Source organism: Equus asinus, chromosome 12 (genome assembly GCF_041296235.1).
Source record: "Equus asinus isolate D_3611 breed Donkey chromosome 12, EquAss-T2T_v2, whole genome shotgun sequence".
Lineage (NCBI taxonomy): Eukaryota > Metazoa > Chordata > Mammalia > Perissodactyla > Equidae > Equus > Equus asinus.
The window spans coordinates 85502013-85520672 of NC_091801.1; the positions used below are offsets into that span (position 1 = coordinate 85502013).

An 18660-nucleotide genomic window follows, 5' to 3' on the forward strand; every position below is an offset into this window, starting at 1 on the left:
TGACCCCACCCATCCCATCCCCAACCCCTGACCCTGACTCTACCCTTCCCATCCCCAACCCCTGACCCTGACTCTACCCATCCCATCCCCAACCCCTGACCCCACCTGACCCCTAACCCCTGACTTAGCTCCCCTTCCCACCCCCAGCCTCGCCTAGGACAGCAGACAGGCTGGGACACTACAGACAGCCCTCTGAGTGTTTCCACCATCTCTTTCCAGGGACCCTTCCGTCTCCCTACGCCATAACCACGAGGCTTCTGGTAAGCAGCACTTCAGCCTTTGGCTTTCACTGCTGCTGACGCATCGCCTCCCTCTACTCAGGTGGCCGCCTGGCAGCCGGCGCACTCCGAGGGGCATCAGGAGAGGAGTGGGCTCTCCCCTCCGGCCTGTCCCCGAGTCCTGTCCGCGTGCTGACACAGCTATGGAAAGGACGCTGCCTTGCAGTGGGGGCTGGTTGGGTGCTCCGGTGGGGTTTTGGGGAGCTGCATCTCAGGGGGCTTGCCTCCACCCCGGGCGGGCAGAGCTCCCACCTCTGCCTCCCTCAGGCTGTGTCTTCCAACCCCTACCTGGGGGATGGCCGCGGGGTGGCCTCGCTGCGCCTGCTGAGCGTCCTGCACCGTGACATCCACCCTTTGCTGGGTCAGCGGTGGGCCACAACTATCCCCCTGCTGCTGGACTACCTGGATGGTGAGGCCCCTGGAGGTGGGCGTCGCCTCTGCCCCGACCCCTTTTGCCAGTTGGCATCAGGGCTGGCCAGTGGGGACCAGGGTTTAGTAAGTTGGAAGACATGCCCTCTACTGTGGTTCAGGAAAGGCACTTCCTGCTGGGTGTCACCAGGGAGCACCTGGCATGTGAGCACAGTCCTGGGCTTCCTGTGTTCTCCGGAAGATGGGGCAGGCCTGGTGGGAAGTGCGGGTGGGACCTGGGTGGGGTGCTCCCACCCTCCACTCCTGCCTGTTGCCCACTCCTGCCTGCCAGGCTGGGCCTGCCTGCCAGGCTGAGTAGATGACTGGTCATTTCAGAATATACTGAGGAGAGCTTGTCACAGAAGGAATGGGAGGAAAAGCTGCTGATGGTGAGAAGGCAGAGGAGACTGAGAGTGTGGCCTGTCCTGGGCATGGAGACCTTTTCTGGGTTGGATGGGAGAGTCTGGGGCGGCAGATGCTCGGGGAGCTGTACCTTCCCAGGCTCGTGATGCCTTGATCTGGTGGTGCCCTGGGGAGGGGCAGAGGGACAGGCAGATGTCTCTGGGGTGAGGACTGTCTGCTGCCCTCACAGATTGCCCACCCTGCTGTGATGGGGCTAAATTATAGGAGCTTTGAGCTGCCCTGGCCACGGGAGCCTTCTCTCCTGTCCCCTGCCTGGCCAAGAGCTGTCTGCACCCGTAGCCCATTGCATGTCTGACCACCCGGGGTTTGCCCTGCCTGGGCTTGAAGGTCATTATAGACCATTCAGAGCCATGGCACAGGATCACCCTGAGGGGACTGCATGTGACACCCCTGGGCTATCTACAGCCAGCCCTGTGAAGGGCTGAGCTCCCAGCCCCTCACTGGTGTAGCTCCTGCCCACAGTTCCTTCGGGACACTCTGACTGTTGTGTCTGACAACACGTGGACTTGCCAGCTGAGCCTGGAGATGTGCAAGCAGCTCCCCTGCTACAGCGAGACACCCCGGGAGAAGGTGTGTGGGGACAGCTGGCCGGGGGTTCTGGGTGTTGTACCTAGGCTCCGAGTGCCTGGGCCCTGATTCTCTGTCACTTGCTGGCCAGGCCTTTCTCTAGTGGCCCTTGTGGCCCTGGCAGAGCCAGGAAGGAAGGCCTGGGAGCCTCCTCATAGTGGCTGATGTCCAGGAGATGGGGAGCCCACCGCCCCCACCTCCTGCTCCTCAGACACTGCCCAGAACTCACCCTGTCCTTGCAGTGGCCAGTGTGGTGGATTTTGACCACCCCTTCCACGTCTGGTTGGCAGCATGGACGCTACCAGCAGCAGTACCGTGGTAGTGCTGGGCACACCTCCACTAAGGAGTTAGACACAACCATGTACTTTGGCTTTGTTGCAGAACTTCCTGTATAAATGCATAGGAACCACCCTGGGCGCCACCTCGAGGAAGGAGGTGGTGAGAGAGCATCTGCAGGAGCTGCTGGAGACAGCCCGATACCAGGAGGAGGCTGAGCGCGAGGTGCTGTCACCTTCCCCATGGGACACCCTGGATGCCAGCAGGCTGGCTGACAGTGGTTACCTTCTGTCCTCTTCAGGCGTTCAGCCAGTGTGTGCACCTGTGTGACGTGTGCACACGTATTCAGTGTGCACTGACGGGCATGTATGTGCAGCATGTGAGTGCACCTGTGTGCCTCCCCAGGGCCTCGCCCACTGCTTTGGGATCTGTGCCATCTCCCACCTGGACGACACCCTGGCTCAGCTGGAGGACTTTGTAAAGTCAGATGTGTTCAGAAAATCTGTCGGCATTTTCAACATTTTTAAGGTACAGAGGTCAAGCTGACACCCCGGGGGACTTGGTCTGGGGTGGGACTGGCCTGTGATTTGTCTCAGTGTGGCACACTGCGTATTGAGGTCCTGGGGGTGAGGGGTCCTGGAGCTTCCTGGACTCCTGGTGCCCTTCAGGCTGGGGGTGGGGCAGGGAGCGGACAACCAGTCTCCGCTCCCTCGTGGGTGGGGCTGGTGCATGTGGTCTCCTTCCCAGCTGGTGACAAGGGGCATGTGGCCCTCTGCCAGCTGGGGTGATGAGTGGGGCTCCAGGCTGCAAGGATGGGAACTGCCCCCGACCGGTCCCACTGGTGGTCTGTGCATCAGTCACCTGGTGGCTGGTGGAGGCTGCATTCTTGCAGAAGCTTGATTCAGGAGGGGTAGACCACTAGCGTGTGCCTCACCCCCACCCTGTCCCTCGGTGTTCTGTCCCCGAGTGCCTGTCCCGGTTACAGAATCTCAGGGCTGTACTAGGCATGCAGGGCCAGCCCATCCTTTCTGCGCACATAGATATGAAGAAGCCCCGAGGACAGAGGGGCTCCTGTGCAGCCGCCCGAGCAGGGACAGGGACCACGACTCTGGGCCCTTCTGTTGCCTTTCAGCTGCCCAGCTCTTCCTCCTGCTTGCCCCTCCCACCTTGGTCTCCTGCTCAGTCCTTTCCTCTCTGCCCCTTGGTCCCCCACAGGCCTGAGCCTGGTCAGCCTACCCTGTCCTGCTGTCCCTGGCAGGGGGACTCTCCCTTGGGTGCAGTGGTACTGCCCAGTGGCCAGGCTCTGCCCTTCTTCCCAAGGAGCTTGGGGAGTTTGAGTGCAAGGCTTCCTGTTGGGGGGCTGTGATTAACTGTGTGATTGAAGTCGTGCGATCCTCTGGCCTCTCAGGATCGAAGTGAGAATGAGGTGGACAAAGTGAAGAGCGCACTGATCCTTTGTTACGGGCACGTGGCGGCGCAGGCCCCCCGTGAGCTGGTGCTAGCCAAGGTCGAGTCGGACATCCTCCGGAACGTGTTCCAGTGCTTCCACACCAAGGTGGGCGTCTCGGGCACCCGGAGGAGGGGGGCCATGCAGGCGAGGGAGGAACGCTGGCGCCAGAGTCTCACGTTTTAACTCCTCTCACTTTTTGTTGTTCAGGTTCTGGGCATAAAGGTAGAGACCAAGGTACAGTGTGTAGGAGTTGAGTGTGAGCTACGCCTTCCTCTCTCCTCTGGGCTGGGCTGCGAGCTTCAGAGGCAGAAGCCAGGGGGGTGCTCACTGAGGTTTCTTGGTCCTGGTCCGGGGGAGAGTATTCTGGAATATAACTCCAGGGCTTGTCCCCACTTATGTTGGAGCAGCCCCTCCCTTTGGGCCAGGATGGAGGTCCAGGAGCTCCTGTTCTGGCCTGGAACCTGGACAGTGGGTGGGAAGAAGGGGGATTTCTGCCACCTCTGAGCAGCTGGGTGGCGGGTTCGCAGGCCAGGGGCAGGAGCCTCAGGTGGCAGCCCCTCTGCTCTGGCTCCACTCCCTGATGCTCGCAGGGGCTGGACCTCCCAGTGAGCACCTGGGAGAGGGCTGAGTTCTGAAGCCAATGACAGTGGCCAGGCCCTCTGCCTCACTAACATGTTTCCCTTCTGGGATCTCTGGCACTAACCTGGAAGCTCCTCTCTGGGAGCAGTTGGGCCCTCCCCTTGAAAAGCAGACCTTCCTGGGGCTCCTGGAGGTGGCTGGGCGGGGGGCTGTTCTGAGAGTTGTCTCTTTTCCCAAGCTCCTTAGAGTGTAGGGGCCGGTCCTCTGTGTCCCCAGGATAGCTACCCTCGTCGCCTTCTCCAGCCCCCTAGAGCCCCATCTGCCTACAGTCGTCTGCCCAGGGCCATGACCCAAGGACTTCTGGCCCAGGACAGGCAGAGAGCTGAATGCCTTAGGGCTTCCTTCACAGACCCCCTCTTGGCCCATGTGGCTTTGAGAGCTGCTGGAGGAGGACTGGCTGAGAGCCTCTCTCTAAGAGTGTGATTCCAGCTGCAGAGGGACAAGAGGGGGTGTGGTCTAGCATCTGTTGCTGTGGCAGCCCTCCATTCTGGGCCTAGCCCCATGGGCTAAGAGACAGTGACCACCTCAGGGTAGGTCCACACTGAGGGGCCGGTGTTGGCAGCCTCCTGCAGCCCTGTGTCCCTTCAGGACCCGGCCCTGAAGCTGTGCCTCGTTCAGACTGTGTGCATGGCTAGCCAGGCCATTTGCAGCAGTGCACAAGCCGGATCCTTCCACTTCTCACAGAAAGCAGAGCTGGTGGCACAGATGATGGTGAGCACCGGGTGTTCCTGGGCTGATTCCTAGGGCAGCTTCGAGGGTGCTGATGCAGATGGGAGGTGGGCCAGGGGAGGACTGGGAGGCACGTGCCTGAGGGGCCCCAGCACCCACATAGGTTGAGAGACAGAGTGGACTTGAAGCCAGCGCCTGCCAGGAGGAAAGCTGGTGCTTCGGCCAAGGGCTGGGTCACGTGGCTGTCTCCCCCAGGAGTTCATCAGGGCAGAGCCCCCAGACTCCCTGAGGACACCCATTCGGAAGAAGGCCATGCTTGCCTGCACTTACCTGGTGTATCCTTTCCTCCGGGCGTGGCAGCATGCCTGCGTGGGAGGGCCGGTCTGTGTGTGTGCTCTGGGTGAGGGTTGCATTGTGGGGCTAGAGAGGTCTCAGGCTCTTAACTTGTGGCTCAGCTCCCTGGAGCCGGCGCTGGAAGAGCAGACGCAGGCAGATGTGATCCATGGCTGTCTGCACAGCATCATGGCCATGGTGCCCGTGCCTGAGGGGGAAGATGGCCACCAGGAGGTATCACTGCGTGTCCCTCACCATGGGCCTGCATCTGTGGGGGGCAGCGGGAAGGCCACTGTGGGCGGTGGGGTCATCAGTGGGGCCAACATCTCATCTCCTTCCAGTCTCTCTACCTGGATACCATGCACGCCCTTGAGGATCTGCTGACGAGCCTCCTTCGGCGAAACATGACTCCCCAGGGCCTGCAGATCATGGTGGAGGTGTGCAGTGGGTGTGCACTGCCCTGGGAGGGGGTTGCCCCACCTGGCAGCCAGCCCCTCGCCTGGTTCTCCTGGCCTTCCCTGCCATGGGGGCACCACAGGGACAGTTGGTCCTCTCTGCAAGTGTGGGGGTGGGGTCTGTGAGGGTGCAGGCAGCGCCCCCTCCTGCCTGAACAGGTGTGCAGCTGGGGCAGGCCCTGACCTAGATGGAGCCTGTTCTCTCCTCCCTCACCATCGCATGGTGCCGGGATGGAGAGACCCTGCAGGTGCCCCAGATGTGAGCTCCTGGCTGTCCGAGGCCATCAAGATGGCAGAATGGGCAGGTGGTGGCTGTGCTGCATCTTTTCCTGCCCTTTCAGCACTGCAGTGGGCTGGGTAGGATCGGCCTGCTTCTAGGAACACCTTGTTCCTCTGCAGGCCTGACTCACTCTGGGTCCACCTGGCGTGGCCATGTCTGTGAGCCAGGCCAGCAGGACAGAGTGACGGGGCAGGGCAAGCTGGCAGGTGACCTGCTGGGACTTGGTTGCTGGTCCCTGCAGCAGGGAAGGGTGGCCTGGCAGGGACACTGACCCACCATGGTGCATAGGCTCCTGCTTCCTGGGCTGTTGCCTGAGCTGGCGCCTGTGTGAAGCCCCCTCTTCCCCAGCACCTGAGCCCGTGGATCAAGTCCCCGAGGGGCCACGAGCGGACACGGGCGCTTGGCCTGAGCGCCTGCCTGCTGCGGTTCTTCCTGGAGCACCTGCACATCAGCGTGAGTAGCCGCGGTGCTTACACAGCCACTGCCCTGGCCCTGGGCCTGGTCCCTTGGCTTGGACCACTGTGTGCAGTCCTCGCCCCAGAGCACCCTTCCTCCTGCTGCTGCCCTGGCTTATCCCGCCTTCCAGCGAGGCCCATGATCCTCTTTCTGGAGATGTGGATGGAGGACCCATCTGGACCAGGAATTGTCCTCAGGGCCCCTCAGAGTCGAATCTGCTGGCATCCTCGTCCTCGGGAGCCCATGGGTTAGCTGGGACTAATGTGCTCTGTGTTCCGCAAGTGTGGGAAAGGATGATGGGGATCTGGTGTGAAAGGAGGTTGAGGGCATTCAAGACAGAAGCAGTGTTCTGGGCAAAGGCAGGGACGTGCACACACGGGATGTTGTGGAAATGGTTCGTGCTGTTGGGGAGGCAGAGTGGGTGGGAGGGGCGTGTTCTAAGATCTGCTTGCTTACCACGCACTTGAGTGTCTGCTGAGATTAAGGACCTCATTGTGATGCTTTTCGGAATCTAACAGTTGTTCTTGCAAGGCCATTAGTCCAGGTGATTTTAGGATAAACTTGACAGTCCTAAAATAGTCCGGTTGCAATTTTGATGGGAATTGATGGATTAACTTGTTGAGCAATAGCATCTTTTAATAATGGATCTTGCCATCCAGGTTGTCAGGCCCCTCAGAAACACTGGACGGTTGCTCTGTGTAGCATGTTCTGACTTAGAGGTTTTGTTGCCATTGTCGGGGTAACTTTTCTTAAATTTTACTTAATCATTGCTTATTGCTGGTATGTAAGAAAACTATGTATTTTTTTGGATACTTAGAAACTGCATAGTTGATAAGATTCCTTTGTTATTTCTAATGAATTTTTAGTTAATTCTCTTATGTTTTTCAGATAAATGATCATATCGTTTACAAATCTGATAATTTTGCCTTCCCCCCCACCGGTTATCCATCTTAGTTCCTTCTGTCATCTAGCACTTCCAGAACAAGGTGAAAACTGGTGGCAGTCTAAGGCTTTACACAGAGTTTCACTGTTAAACACAATGCTTGATTTCGTTGGCATCGTTCATTTTTATCATGTTCTGGAAGCATCCATCTATTTGTTTCAATGAGGAGTTTTATCAGGAACAGATATTGGATGTTTTCAGATATCTTTTTGTCATCCATCAGGATGATTGTAGGCTTTTTCTCATCTTTTTTTTTTTTTTATGTACTCGGACTTTCATTCTTTCTGTGGCCAGATCTGTGGTGTGTCTCTCAATGGTTCACCTTCTGTGCATGCTTAAACGGGCTTTTCCCACCCAAGTTCTTTCGTGGCCTGTTTTTCAAGTAACCCCGGTCCAGCTAGAGTTCATCTTTGTGTGTTGATGCGACCTCGCTAAGAGGAAGAGCAGCTGGTCCGCCGTGGTCCTTTGTCCCAGGCTCCAGCCTTCTCTCCCTCTGGAAATTCCCACACTGGTGACTTGGGGGATGAGGGGTTTCAGGCGAGCCCTCAGCAGAGCTGTGCGCCCCAGGAAGGCCTCACATGTTGGGGGCCGACGGGGCAGGCGAGGCAGGAAGACGGAGGGGTGTGTGTTGGGGGTGGTAACTGATGTCGCCAGGCCCAGGGCAAAAGGATACAAGGCCATTTGCCCAGAGCAGGGTGGGGAAGGCTCCGTATTTGAGGAGAGAAGAAAAGGCCCTGAAAGATGGGACCAGGACCCAGTTAGGGTGAAAGGGGTCTTGTGCAGTCTCCTCACCCAACGAGGAGTTTGCCTTCTAGGGGAGGGCACATCCACGGGTGTTGGCTGAATCAGCAGAGCCCTGCCCCCTCTGCTGCCTCTGGGGCTCCCTCTTAGTCCCTGGTTTGTCCCTCTGCCTGCTCACGCCTCCTCCTTTCTTATGGACCCTGGTAGACTTGGGTATGGTCAGAGCTGAGCTCAGGGGAGCCCACACGGGGCGGAGGGGTGGAGAGCGTGCAGTGAGCCGGGGGTGGGCTGGCCTGCCTGTCAGGAGGAGGAGCTTACCGGGGCCGTGCTGGCCACAGGGAGGGCCCAGGGCTGCGTGGATGGGGGCTGCCCTCCTGGCCTCACTCTGGCCCATATCTGGGTTCAGGTGGTGGAGGTGCCACCTGCCTACCCCTGGCATCCTCAGGGCCCCAGCTCTCCTCTCTGGCCATCCTCCCCAGTATCCTCAGGTCAACTCCCCATCTTCCTCTCCAGGCTCTGGTGCCCTTCCACAACCTGGGCCTCCTTGTCGGCCTGTTCTCTCCACGGTGTGCGGACCTGTGGTCTGCCACCCGCCAGGAGGCTGTGAGCTGCGTCTACTCCCTGCTCTACCTCCAGCTGGGCTATGAGGGTGAGCCCCTGACTGGGCAGAGGTGTGGAGGGATGAGGAGCAGAGTCTGGGCCTCAGGTGGCCAGGGTAGGCCTCCACCCAGCTCCACGCTCCTTCCTCCTTCTGCAGGCTTCTCCCGAGACTACCGCGATGATGTGGCTGAGCGGCTCCTCACCCTCAAAGATGGCCTCGTGCACCCCGACCCTGCTATCCTCCTTCACACCTGCCACAGCATAGCCCAGGTCCCTGCCGGAGCAACCACCAGGGGAAGGGGGACCGGCACTGTTTGGGGCAGAGCGGGGCTCTGGCAGCAGCACCGTGCGTTTCATGGGCTCTGCAGGCCTCCGGGATGGGCACAACATGGGGCCAGTGGGCTTGAGGTGCAGGGACAGGGGGCATGGGCAAGTTTTACTCAGTGAACTAACTGTCTGGACTACCTCTGACCAGCACCTCCTCTGTCATCTTCCTGCACTCCCTCAGGTCCTCCCACCAAGGCCCAGCAGGGAGAGTGTGGTCAGGAGCTAGGCTGGCTCCAAGGGGTTAAGAAAGCTGCCCCTAGCCCATTCTATGAGCCCCCAAGCCAGGATGGTGCTGTTCCATTTGATGCCCACCCCACTGGGTGCTCTGACGTGGACCCTGCAGCTGCCCAGGGACTGCCTTCCAGGGGCCTGAGCCTGGCAGGCCCTCAAGGCTGTCCCAGGCCTAGTCAGGCTCCAGGCTGGGAGATTGCTCCTGCACCACCCCACCCTGGCACTCTGGCAGGATCTCCTGAAGGCGCACAGGGCCTGGAAAAGGGCCAGGAAGGCTGGAGGTGGGACGTGAGATGGGAAATGGTGTCAGCCCTTCCCAGAGGCTTGGCTCCTGGGATGTTATGACTGGAAGGGATGCTGACGCTGCCCTCTCTGTTCTGACACAACCGTCTTCCTAGATTATTGGGAAGCGCCTCCCACCAGATCAGCTAATCAGCCTCTTGCTAACCATGTTTGAGGGCCTGGGAGATCCCGACAAGAACTGCTCCCGAGCTGCTACCGTCATGATCAACAGCCTGCTGAAGGAGCGGGGCAACATGCTCCTGGAGAAGGTGAGGCTCGTGGGGGCATGGGTGTGGCTTGGTCTGGGTGGGGTGCCGATGAGTGGTGTCTCGGCTGGGGTGTGGGAGGCGGGGTAAGTTGGGGCTCCCCCTCCACTCCCGTCCCCTGCTCTGCCCCTATCCATGTGGGCCTGATAGGGACAAATCTTTCTCTTCTGTTTGAAGACAGGTTAGAATTTGGCAAAAGTAACTCCTGAGAAATTAAGGGGAAAAAAGGAGATAGAAAGGAAAATGCAGGTATGGAAGTGTACTGTGCTGGTGGCAGGTGCTGGCTGAACTCCCTGCTACTGTGTTTGGCGAGGTCACAGACCTGATGTCACCAGGAGCCTGCATGGAGGGTTCTGCGGCAGGCTGGCCCAGAGATGCCGTGCCCAGGACACCCAGGTGCTGCCCTGCCATTAACCTATCACCTCAGCATCCTCTCTGGGTGTGAGCTCAGGTGGCTGTCCATATAGTTGTTCCCAAACATGCCTTGGCAGCAGCTCTGCATCAGATGCATGTGAAGCCACAGCTGAAAAGCACGGCCCTGTGGTTAGGTTCTTGTAGGTCTGAGGGAGGCTCCAAGGGCCAGGTGGCTCCTGGAACGCATGCCTGTGAGTCCTTTCCAGGCAGACAGCAGGCGAGGTCCATGTGCCTGGAGGGAGATTTAAGTTCCCTGTTGAAGTGAAGCATACCAGCAGAGAAGTGAGTGGACTTGTCCTAAGTACAGGGCCCAGGAAGTTCACCCTGACACGCAGGAGCAGAGCATTCCACAGCTCCTGAGCCCTTCTGCCCCCAGTCGATGCCCCAGGGGGTGCCACCACTTCCCCTCAGTACAGAGTATGGCCTGGTTTGTACCTGTCAACTTAAAAGGCAAATGTGCCTGTTATTTTATCCTGAAAATGAGTTTATTTGGGCATAGCCGAAAGAATTGCAGTTTGGGGTATGCATGCTATGGCAAACTGTAGGCAAATCCAGAGAACAAAGGAGGGGAGCTGCTTTTATAGAGAAAAAGGGAGAGAGGGAGGGGCTGTTCTAAAGGAAAGTCCATTGGGGGAGAGTAAGAGTTCAGGGTGGGAATGGCTTCTCATTGGCTGAGATGCAGTGTTTCTCATTGGCTGAGCTGCAGTATTTCTCAGTGGCTGAGCTGTGGCATTTCTCATTGGCTGAGATGCGGTGTTTCTCATTGGCTGAGCTGCAGTGTTTCTCAGTGGCTGAGCTGTGGTGTTTCTCATTGGCTGACTGTGGCATTTCTCATTGGCTGAGATGCGGTGTTTCTCATTGGCTGAGCTGCAGTGTTTCTCAGTGGCTGAGCTGTGGTGTTTCTCATTGGCTGAGATGCGGTGTTTCTCATTGGCTGAGCTGCAGTGTTTCTCAGTGGCTGAGCTGTGGTGTTTCTCATTGGCTGACTGTGGCATTTCTCATTGGCTGAGATGCGGTGTTTCTCAGTGGCTGAGCTGTGGCATTTCTCATTGGCTGAAGATGCAGTGTTTCTCATTGGCTGAGCTGCAGTATTTCTCATTGGCTGAGCTGCGGTGTTTCCCATTGGCTGGGCTGCTGCTAAGTGGGGAGAGAAATCTTCCTTCAGTAGTAAAGTAGTTGTACTTCCTGTGGGAGATGCAAATATCTGTCTCTTCCTGTTCAGTGTAATTGATGGCGTGTGATGGGGTGTGAGCACTCCCCCTGCAGGCCTTCCCGACTCCAGTTTCTTTGAGGTTTCTCCTATTAATTTCCACCTACCTTACTTAGATGAAATCATACCATCAGTGCCCTTCTGTCTGGCCCCTCCTGGTGTTACCGCATGAGATCATGCGTGTTGTCGCCTCTGCTTGCGCTTGGTTCATCCACAAGTCACTCCTTTGTGTGAATGTGTCCCGGCTCATTCTTCAGCCGACCTCAGCAAACACTTGGGCAGTTCTAGGTCTGGCTGTCAGAGGCATGCTGCCAGAGTCTGGGTTCTTTGGACCTGAGGGCACATTTTGTCTGGGGACATACCCTCAAGCAGCTGTCCCAAGGGCTGCCAGATGGTGTTACCAGGCATGGGGCAGATCTCCTCCCACCAGCAGCGTGTGAGGCTGTGGCACGTGCATTCTTGCCAGCAGTATTTCCTGTCCTTTCCAAGGGGGTGTGTAATGGCTTCACATGAGCGTTTAATTTTCATTTCCTTGGTGGCTTATGAAGTTGATACTTTTGCACATAGATGTCCTCTTTTGTGAGGATACCAGCCTTTTGCCCATTTTTCTTCTGAGTTGTCTGTGTTCTTCCTGTTGATTTACAGCAGTAGTTTATATATTCTGAATACAAGTTCTCTGTTGGATATATGTATATCACCAATATCTTGTCGGGGGGATGAGCAGGAATTTGCTGATGGAGAAGAGGGAAGATCATCGGTGGAAGGGCTGTGTGCCAAGGGAGCTGAGTGTGGGGGAAAGCCTGGAGAAGGCAAGTGTGTCTTCACAGGGCCCTTGGCCAGGGCTGAGGTGTGGAGCTGCTGGCAGAGTCAGGACCTGGGAGGGAAGCATGGCAGGAGGGTGAGGACAGAGGGCACAGCCGTGATAGTCAGGGTGTGCTGAGCAAAGGTTGGGTTATGTGGATTATATTTTGCATTCACTGGGGCTCCCCAGTTTGGATTTGAGGGGTAGAAAGGTGCTCTGGTGGCTCTTTGCAGGTGGAGGGGCCGGTCCAGGCTGGAGACAGCAGCTGCTCGTGGCCCCGGTGTGTGTATGTGTACACCTCATGTAGTTTACCCAGTCTTCGCCCAGTAGGCACTTGGGTTGCTTCCATCTCTTGACTATTGTGAATAATGCTATGAACATGGACATATAAATATTGCTTCGAGATCCTGTTTTCTGTCCTTTTGGATAAATACCTGGAAGTGGGATTGCTGGATCATATGGTATTTATATTTTGAATTTTTTGAGGAACCTCCATACTGTTTCCCATAGTGGCTGCACCAGTTTACATTCCCACCAACAGTGCACCAGGGTTCCCATTTCTCCACATCCTTGTTAGCATTTATGTCTTGTCTTTTTTTTTTTTTTTTCCTGAGGAAGATTCACCCTGAGCTAACACCTCCTGCCAATCTTCCTCTTTTTGTATGTGAGCTGCTGCTACAGCATGGCCCCTGACAGATGAGTGCTGTAGGTCCACACCTGGGCACCAAACTTGGGCTGCCAAAGAGCATGCCAAACTCAACCACTAGGCCACCAGGGCTGGCCCGTCTCTTGTCTTTTTGATAACAGCCATTCTAACAAGTGTGAGGTGATCTCTCATTGTGGTTTTGATTTGCATTTCCCTGATGATGAGTGATGGTGAGCACCTTTTCATGTACCTGTTGACCATTTGTATATCTTCTTTGGAGAAACATTTATTCATGTCCTTTGCTCATTTTTAAATGATGTTATTTAATTTTTTCTGGTTATTGAGTTGTAGGAGTTCTTTCCATATTCTGGATATTCACCCCTTATCAGATATATGATTTGCAAATATTTCCTGCCATGTTGTAGGTTGCCTTTTCACTCTGTTTATTGCGTCCTTTGACGCATAAAAGTTTCTATGTTTGATGAAGTCCCGTATGTCTATTTTTGCTTTTGTTGCCTGTGTTTTTGGTATTATAGCCAAGAAATCATTCCCAAACTCAATGTCATGAAGCTTTTCCCCTGTTTTCTTCTAGGAGTTTATGGCTTTGGGGCCCACCCGTTTTTGACAGAGCCAGGCTGCTCCAGGGCCTGGCACACTGAGCCGGTGCTGAGCTCTCAGTGCTACTTTGTGCACAGTGGAGCTGCCGAGCCGTCTCCTTCCCAGCTCGGGTTCACAGACATGATGCTTACTACACCCCACCCATGGGCATGGTGTTCCTGATCCCCAGGCTTGTACTTGGAGTGTGTCTGCACTGTGCCACCTCAGTCTCACTGGTGACGTGGCATGCTAGCATCTTGTGTCCATGGGGTCATGGCAGGCCACCATTCTCTTTACAGCCCTAGAGACCTTGGCAGGGGGACCTCCTAGAGACACCTGGACACTGTGACTTTGAATTTATCTAAGCTTGAATCAGAAAATGTGGTCCTTGCAGGTGACATGTGACTGGACTGATCCCCGCTTACCCCCAACACACAATGATGGTAAAACAGAGCACGTTGTAAAACTGGGTGCAGAGGGCAGGACGGGACCCCACAGTGGGCCCCTGCCCTCAGCTGTGTCAGAAGTGGGAGAAGGGCCTTCCATGGGTTGGAGGGAATGTGCAGAGGAAGCCAAGGAAACAGGAAAGGATAGACTCACTTTAAAAACAGCAGATGGGAATGGGAAATGGAGCCTCTGCTGCAGAAATGTCGGGCGGTTCCTTAGAAAGTTAAACCCAGAGTCAGCACATGACCCAGCAGTTCCTAGGCATGTACCCAAGAGAAATGGAAACATCCACAGAAAGACTCGCACACAAATGCTCACAGCAGCATTATCCATAGGAGCCAAATAATGGGAACAGCCCAAGTGTCCAATTAATACATGAACAAATAAAATGCGATCTCTCCACACAATGGGATATTATTCAGCAACAAAAATGAATGCAGTACTGACACATGCTACAATGTGGACGAACCGTGACAGCGTTGTGCAAAGTGAAAGACACTAGTCACGAAAGGCCACAGAGAGTATGAGACCTTTCATATGAAATATCCAGAACAGGCAAATCCATAGAGACAGAAAGTGGATAAATGGTTGCCAGGGGCTGGGGGAGGGGGAGCGGGGCATGAGGTTTCTTTTTGGGGTGATGGAAATGTTCTAAAATTGATAGTGGTGATGGTTACACAAGCCTGTGAATGCGCTAACAACCACTGAATTGCACACTTACAATGGGTGAGCCATGTGGCGTGTGAATCATACCTCAGTGAAGCTGTTGCGAAGAAGTGTGACAAGTGTGGCAAGTGTGACAGACAGCTGTAGGAGCCCCCGCAGTCGCTCACTGTGAAGTGGGCGAGCCACAGCCCAGGGGCACGGGTGCCCGCTTGGTAAAGGGGGCCTGGGACAGCCGGAAGCTGTAGGGCACAGGCTGAACCCTGCACTGTGGGCAGCTGGAATGCAGACCCGTGTCCTGGGGCTGGAGAGACCTTGCTCACCAGTCCAGGGAAGCCAGGAACCTGGTGCAGACGCCAGCTGAGGTCCCTCCACATCTAAGTACCGGGACACCTTTGTCCCAGTTCACGAGAAGCGTAGATTCAAGCTGCTCACGTTTACCAGTGTCTTCCAGCTGTTGAAAAAAATATGCAAAAGCAAAGAAAATATTAGAGAAGATAGATAAACCACTGAAGCAATTATAAAGAAATACCTTTGACAAGACAAGTCATGGGAACAGAGCCAACATCCACAAAAGCCAAATGCAAAGTGAAGAAGGGAGAAGACTGCACATAAGAGACTTGACCAATAATGAAGCCTGTCACGAGCAGCGTCCGGTGTGCTGGAAACCGCCGTGAAACGGGTGGGTTTCTGCAGGAACGTTGGTCCCACCAGCATTAATGCAAGAGAGATGGGAAAGTTGAGGGGACTCATAACCATGGAGGTGACCCAGTGCTCTCGCAAGGCGTCCACTCACGGTCATCCAGGCCCACATGCCTGCAGGGGATGGCTGCCCCCTCACGGCCGGGAGCCCAGGAGGACGGAGGGGCGCTCCTCCCACTTGCCTCAGTGGGTCTGTACCGCTTTGGTGGTGAGAATGGACGGGAAGAGCCTAGCTGTCTGTCCATGTATGTCCCCAGCTGGCGGATGAAGGAGCAAGACCCTGGCTCAGCTGGTGCAGAGAAGACTTCTCCAAGGCCAACACCTCCTTGCCACCAAGACTCACTAAGCCAGGAATCCGGAGAGTGTTAATGTGGCAACAAGCAAACTCTGCAGACCTGTGGCAGCCGTCTTGTCAGGGGGACGGAGCTGGGCCCAGACAAGGGGCCGGGCTGGCAGAGCATAGCACAGGGCAGAGAGGTCCGGCTTGTTAAGAGGAGGGTGCTGGTGCCAGGGGGCTGTGCATGTGAGTTGAGTAATCCACTCGCTGAACTCGGGGTCATAGGAAGAAAAGTGTCATTATGTCTACAAATCCTTTGAGAAATGGCAGCATCAGCACCTCTCCCTGCAGCCCAGGTTGGGGGCTCTGTCCTGCCCCTGGCAGCACCGGGGGACTGGGACCTTGCCCTGGACACACAGCCCTCTCCACCTCCTCCCCGGCTGAGAACCACACCCATGTCCCCCCTATGCCGTTGCAAGCCGTTCCACTGCATGAGCAGGAGTGGGCCTGGCCTGGAAGTTTCCACCATCGGACCCACGGCCAGTGCCCCCTCACCGGTCCTGCTGCCCAGGCCATCATGTGGGTTCCTTGGCCAACCCTGCCCAGAAACTGAGGGCTTGGCGGAGCTCACATCTGCCAGCAGCCCCTGTCCAGGGGACTGTGTCCCTGTGGTGCCGTCTCGTCTGTTTTCACCTCAGACTGTGGTGTCTTCCAGCTGTGAGGCCTTGGCAGTGAGGGTGGGGGCGCTCACTGTGGTTGGACCAACACCCACAATGGGCACATGAGGGACCCGGAACAGGGTCTGCTTGCCATGCTGGGCCAGCTGGAGGCCGGTCAGGGGCTGTGGAGCTGGGCCACTGGACCCAGGTGGGCTTGGGAGATTCCCAGGCTGGGGGATGGGCCGCCTGCAGCCTCGCTCTGCCTGCCTCTCTCTGGCCCTTGTTACCCCATCTGGCTTCTGCAGCAGCAGCAGCCTGCAAACCCGCCTGAGGCCACGGCGCCTCCTCTCCTGGCCCAGCTCCAGCCTCAGTGTGGGATTCGGTCTCCCCTTCCCTGTCCTCCCTGTCCCCTGCCCACTGCTCACCTCCTCGCTCAGCACAGGAGGTTGTGTGGGAGCAGAGAGCAGCTGTGGGTGTCTTGCCTCCAGCAGCAGGAGGCTGGGTCACCCTGCCTGGGACTGTGAGGCCTCTGGGGCGTGCTGGTCTCTGTACTCACCCCAGTGGCCTTCCCCTCCTGTGCTCTGTGCTCCACACAAACCCCGGCTGCACAAGTGCCTCAGCAGCTCCTCTGCTGCGCAGGGGGCCCCCTTGGGCTCTTGTCACTTCCTGCGTGGAATCTGTGTCCTTGTTCCAGTCCTCCAGCTTATCAGCTGCTGGGTCCCTGGGGTGCCAGGCTCCGCCTTCTCCCCTTGTTGGGGCCAGCAGCAGGGAGCTCTGGGTCTCACAGGACTGCCTGCCCCACGGACCTGGCGAGTGGGCTCACGGCTGGTTGCTGTGCTCTGGCCACAGCGGGACAGCTCCTGGCGTAGGGGTGTGTCTGGCCTGACCGCCGTGGCCATCTGCCTGCAGGTGCCCGAGATCGTGAGTGTGCTGCGCTCCAAGCTCCAGGAGACCCGAGAGGAGTACATCCTGCAGGCTGCACAGCACAGCGTGTACCTCCTGGCGTCCCAGCACCGCACGGCCGTGGTCTCCAGCCTCCTGGGCAGCCCCCTGCCCTTTGACAGGTACCAAGTGCCCGCCAGCCTGCTGGGGTGGATGGGGCGCTGCCTGCCTTTGCACCCCAGCTCCTCTGCGTGGGAGCCTGCGCGTCCCCGGGGTCTAGGCTGGGAGGGAGACAGGCCCTGGCCGGGGGTTGCTGTGCCTACCCTCAGTGGGCCCAGTGCTGCCCAGCAGGCACTCTGTCGGCCCCCGGTGTCAGTGGGTGCCCTTGGCTGGCTCTCACAGGCTCTGCCATGCAGTCTCCAGAGCCTGTTCTCTGTGGGGTGTCACATCATCTGTAAGCGGACCCCTCGGCCAGGCCCCATCTTTGAGCCAGGGAAGGGTCCTCGACCCCCGTGTACCGCGTGTTCCCCAGCCCACACTCCCAGCTCCTGAGCTCCCAGCAGTGACCCTTGAAGGGCAGGACTTCTCCCCGCCTGGGGCCTGTCTCTGTCTTTCCTGTCTCCCTCAGCGCCCCCGGGGCACCTTGACCTGTGCCGAGGCCACCTGTGGCCATTGCTGTGGTCCCGGCATCTCCAGGGTGCAGGGCCTGCTGGTCCTGCCTTTCTGTGCCGTCCCCGCTGTGGGGAGACCCTTGTCGGGGAGGGGGTGGCTGGCCCTTTACTCCTGTCGGCTCTGCTTTGACTCAGATGCTTGGAGGGGTGCTGCCAGGTGCCACAGTTACGGTGTCTCGTCTCTCTGGGGCGGCGCCTCTGCTCTCCTGGCACGCCCTTTGCGGGGGTGCATTTTTGGTTAGCGCTTGCCTGGTGGCTCCTCCCCGTTGGCGCAGCAGCCTTGCTCTGGGCCGAGCGGTGGCCGCGCTCCTCTCCTGCTGCTGTGGGTGGGTCACACCCGCTGGCTGGGTCTGTGCCCGTCTCACTGCTCTTTGTGCTTCATCTTCTTTCTTTCTCTTTTTGAACTTCACAGGGTCTGTTTCGTACTTTCACTTTTCCACTCAGTTGATTTGGAAGTTGTACGCTCTGTTTCTGTTCGTTTAGTGGTTGCCCTAAAAGTCACACCTCATGAAGCTGAGCTCGCGCCCTGCAGGCGGCCCGGGCCTCTGCGCCCACAGCAGTCGTCATCAGGAATCCTTGATGCAGAGGGTGCATGCGGCCCTGCCACAGGTTCACTGCCCTGCCCTCCGCTCCTCCCTTGCTCCCTTCCCATGGAGGCACAGCTTACACACAGAGGCGCGCACGCGCTGTGATTGGCCCACGAGCTCCCCTGCTGTGGGCCTGGCCTCTCCCCAGGGGAGACAGAGGAGAGTCAGCCCCCAGTGGGCTCCCGTGCACCCCTCGGCTGAAACTTGCTGAAAGGTCGCCGCTGTCTGACTGCTGTCACCAGAGATGCATTTTGCCTGATCTTGAACTCAGTGTAAATGGAATCACATAATTTTCTTCTAGCTTCCTTTACACAACACGCTGTCTGGGTGCACGGGGCTCTCGTCGTTCTTTTCCCGCTGTGTGGTGTTGCTGTGAGCACCACACTGTCTGTTTATAGGAGTGGAATTGCCCTAGGTCAGGGATCGGCGCAGTCCCGTCCACCACCTGTTTCTGTACAACCTGTGGGCTAAGAGTTGGT

At 57.3% G+C, this 18660-nt stretch overlaps 1 protein-coding gene across 6 annotated transcripts in view; it reads left to right on the forward strand.

Moving 5' to 3' along the window:
* Positions 1-18660, forward strand: part of MROH1 (maestro heat like repeat family member 1) — a 98326-nt gene that overhangs the window by 67273 nt on the left and 12393 nt on the right. For 5 of the 6 annotated variants that reach the window (XM_070481883.1, XM_070481878.1, XM_070481881.1 and 2 more), the window contains 17 exons: positions 220-260; positions 546-687; positions 1023-1075; positions 1572-1679; positions 2058-2177; positions 2358-2480; positions 3361-3507; positions 3610-3636; positions 4630-4752; positions 4966-5045; positions 5166-5277; positions 5385-5480; positions 6127-6231; positions 8432-8567; positions 8676-8788; positions 9475-9627; positions 16951-17105. In XM_070481883.1, the coding sequence (XP_070337984.1) occupies positions 220-260; positions 546-687; positions 1023-1075; positions 1572-1679; positions 2058-2177; positions 2358-2480; positions 3361-3507; positions 3610-3636; positions 4630-4752; positions 4966-5045; positions 5166-5277; positions 5385-5480; positions 6127-6231; positions 8432-8567; positions 8676-8788; positions 9475-9627; positions 16951-17105 (1834 nt within the window). The remainder of the gene's footprint in view (positions 1-219; positions 261-545; positions 688-1022; positions 1076-1571; positions 1680-2057; positions 2178-2357; positions 2481-3360; positions 3508-3609; positions 3637-4629; positions 4753-4965; positions 5046-5165; positions 5278-5384; positions 5481-6126; positions 6232-8431; positions 8568-8675; positions 8789-9474; positions 9628-16950; positions 17106-18660) is intronic. The other variant, XM_070481882.1, reaches the window with a different exon arrangement.